The sequence below is a fragment of the Oncorhynchus mykiss genome, chromosome 32, assembly GCF_013265735.2.
Source record: "Oncorhynchus mykiss isolate Arlee chromosome 32, USDA_OmykA_1.1, whole genome shotgun sequence".
In the NCBI taxonomy this organism is placed as follows: Eukaryota; Metazoa; Chordata; class Actinopteri; order Salmoniformes; family Salmonidae; genus Oncorhynchus; species Oncorhynchus mykiss.
The window spans coordinates 16,082,976-16,086,676 of record NC_050572.1 but is presented as its reverse complement, the minus strand read 5'-3'; the positions used below and the strand labels follow the sequence as shown (position 1 = coordinate 16,086,676).

The following is a 3,701-nucleotide window of genomic DNA, read 5'->3' as shown; positions in this document are numbered from 1 at the left end:
AAATTATATGCTATAATTTATGTTCTGACCCGCCGACTAATAGCTCAGAAAAAAATTGGGCCGAGGCCAAACATAGTTGACGAACCCTCAACAGTATGTACTCCTGTTTAAGACAATATGATTGTTGTTTTTTTACTTCCCTTTTGCTAATAAGTAGCTGATAGATAGTTTATAAGCCTGCCTGTTAGATAAATATAATACCTAGATATAAGGCTGTCGATACACGCCATCACAGTAGGTGGAGCATTACACTTCGCTTAGTGTGGCCCACACTAGCTAGCTGAACTTGAAAGAAGAAGAAATTTTTACAGACTGATTAGCTAGCTGTCTGGGCTAAATCGATGTAGCCATTTGTGTTGTTCCTTTAGATCTAGCTTATTGCTGGTTGTATTTGATTTGCATGCTGTAGTTTTTTGTCTAAGTACGTCCGTCAAGAACGGCTTTGTTGTTGTTGCTGATGTTAGCCAGAATACAGTTAGCTGGCTAAATAGCTAGCTAGCCTCTGCGTTCATTTCGCTGGCCTACATTTTCCTATCAAGATGCCGCTGGGTTTGAAACCATGTTGCGCTGTCTGCAAAACAAACTCATCGTCAATGTGGAAAAAGGGAAACCAAGGAGAGATCCTGTGCAATAACTGTACGGGGAAGAGCACCAGCAGTGGAGCATCTGGACCCTCTGCGTCCTCCAACACACAGCATAATAATGTCGGGGGCAAGCAGGTTTGCACATATAAAATATACATAGGCCTGCACTGCACTGGAGTGTGCTTCCCTTAGTGGCTGTACCTCCATACTGTTATACTTCCAAGGCAAAGCAGAGATCAATCATATAGGCATGTGTGATCCACATTGTCATATTGGTATTTGACACATCTTGCCCACAGTCTAAACAAGAGATCCACAGGAGATCAGCACGGTTGAGGAGCACCAAGTACAAAAACCCTGCTACCGAAAAAAAGGTCTCTACCAAAGGAAAAGGAAGAAGACACATCTTCAAACTAAAAAATGTCAGTACCATTGGTTCAATACACAGGAACTCAGACATCCTTGTGTTGGATTGTCAGACAATTGTTCTAATTGAAGCTCCTCAAAATGTGATTTCTTCCACAGCCAATCAAAGCACCAGAATCAGTTTCCACTATCATCACATCAGAATCAGTCTTTTATAAGGTACAGTACGTTTACTTATTTTTTAAAAATCATTCAGTACTGTATGTTAGCAAACATAACAAACGTATCTGTATGCCACATCTTTTGTCATTGTGCAGGGTGTGTATTATCAGATAGGAGATGTCATCAAAGTTACAGATGAGGATGATGGGAGGCCATACTATGCACAGATCAGAGGTTTTGTCCAGGACCAATACTGTGAGAAAAGTGCAGCCTTGACTTGGTTGATACCAACCCAGGCCAGTCCTAAGGACCTGTTTGATCCTGCCACTTACATTGTTGGTGAGTGATGATTGAATTTACATCACTTAAAAAAAAATTAAAAAGCCTTTTTTCTCCCCAATTTTGTGGTATCCATTTGGTAGTAACCAGATGGATACCGCTGGACCTCCCGTACGGAGTCGAGAGCCATGCGCCCTCCGAAACACACTGCTTCCTGACACAACGCACATCCAACACGGAAGCCAGCCGCACCAATGTGTCGGAGGAAACACCTTACACCTGGCGACCTGGTCAGCATGCACTGCGCCCGTCCCGCCACAGGAGTCGCTATTCCGCAATGAGAAGGATATCCCTGCCGGGCCAAACCCGGATGACGCTGGGCCATGGACCTCCCGGCTGCGGCAGAGCCTGGGCTCGAACCAAGAAGATGCAGTGCCTTAGACCACTGCGCCACCCAGAAGGCTGAATTTATGTCACATTAGACTAAAGTTACATTTGAGAATACAGAAATAAGTTATGTCTATCTTTGAACATTGTGTAAATGTGAGTAATGTCACAGTAGACTCAAAGACCACAACTAGCCAATAATGTCTCTGTTATTGATTATCTGACTTCTATAGGTCCAGAGGAGGATTTTCCCAGGAAGATGGAGTACCTGGAGTTTGTGTGCCACGCCCCCTCGGAGTACTTCAAGTCCAGGAGCTGTCCTTTCCCCACCATTCCTATCCGTCCAGAGAAAGGCTACATCTGGACCCATATTGGACCCACGCCAGCCATCGCTATCAAAGAATCTTTTGGCAACAGCAATTAGCTGCTGGGGCATTTACAATTAAGATATTAACTTTGTCTGTTAGCTTGCTAACGGACGTATGTACATTTTTGTAATATAATGGAGACAAGTTTTAGACTGTATGAGACACATTATTAGTCTTTGAATATGGAAACTGTGGATGTTTACAAACCAATCTAAATGTAACATCTTGAACAGTACGATAACTACCCATGAAATGATCATCCAGAGGTGACACCATCAAACATGGGATTGACTTTTATATTCAGTAATGTGGAAAATAAGTTTTCAAAAGCTTTGTCTACTAGAATGCTTTTAAAACAATCAACTTAATTTTCTTTAGCCATCTGTGTCATTCATGTGAAGTGTTTAATGAATATTAGATCGAGACCAACTAACATTTTTAAATAAAGAACATTTATTTAGAAATAAGCTGTTAATAGCTTCCAAGTTATCCCTTTGAGTATATTTTTGAGACACTGTGAAACCTTTATGATCATTTACCCCCCCCCCCCACAAATCTCCACTCTTTTTTTATAAAAAAAACAAAATCCCCCTTGATTTCACAGTACATGGTCAACATTGATCTGCATGTGCAAATGTGTGCAGCAAGCATACAGTCTGACTTAACCATGAAACCTAGCATTTTCTTTGAGATCATTTCAGCTAATCAGTAAAGCCAAATGGCTGTTAAAGGTGTGTTCAGCCAGTGTTGTGGTGTGTGCTGGGAGTGTTACTGTGTCCCACATCCACATGTGTAGAAGTTGACAGGTAGGACAGCTGGCTGTCAAAGGACAGCCTCATGGCTGTATGACGCATACCCCCCTGCTGGAACAGGTGAGGGGATGCTCTGTTCGAGGTGAGGACATGAGCCCTAGGACCGTGCCTCTGGACTACCAGGCCTGATGACTCCTGGCTGCCCACAGTCCTGGTCTTGCTGCTGCTCAAGTTTTAACTGCTCTCCCCATGGCTATATGGAACCCTGACATGTTCACTGGATGTGCTACCTTCTGGACGTGCTGTTTTCTACTGACTCTACTGCTCCTTCTGTCTCGACCTCTAAATGCTCGGTTATGAAAAGCCAGCTGACATTTTCTCCTGAGGTACTGGCCTTTTGCACCCTCTACAACAAGTGTGATTATTATTTGACCATACTGGTCATCTATGAATGCTTGAAGATCTTAAAGAACAATCTAGCCTTAATTGCAATGTACTCTGAAAATCTCCACCCAGCACAGCCAGAAGAGGACTGGCCACCCCTCAGAGCCTCGTTCCTCTCTAGGTTTCATCCTAGGCTCCTGCCTTTCTAGGAAGTGTTTCCTAGCCACCGTGCTTCTACATCTGCATTTCTTGCTGTTTGGGGTTTTAGGGTGGGTTTTTGTTTAAGCACTTTGTGGCATCTGCTGATGTAAAAAGGGCCTTATAAATACATTGGATTTGATGACCTTGACACACAACTGACAGTAACATAACTGTAAATATAAGGTTATAGACAACTCCAGGAAGAGTCATTGAATCTA

At 43.0% G+C, this 3,701-nt stretch overlaps 1 protein-coding gene across 1 annotated transcript; it reads left to right on the top strand.

Annotated features, from left to right (window-relative positions):
* The first annotated feature begins 228 nt into the window (after positions 1 to 228).
* Positions 229 to 2,623, top strand: LOC110488006 (GATA zinc finger domain-containing protein 1). The gene is made up of 5 exons (XM_021559950.2): positions 229 to 719; positions 884 to 1,006; positions 1,110 to 1,169; positions 1,268 to 1,451; positions 2,012 to 2,623. Exons 1-5 carry the CDS (start codon positions 540 to 542, stop codon positions 2,200 to 2,202), a joined length of 738 nt encoding a protein of 245 aa, XP_021415625.2. The 5' UTR covers positions 229 to 539; the 3' UTR covers positions 2,203 to 2,623.
* The last annotated feature ends 1,078 nt before the right edge of the window (positions 2,624 to 3,701 follow it).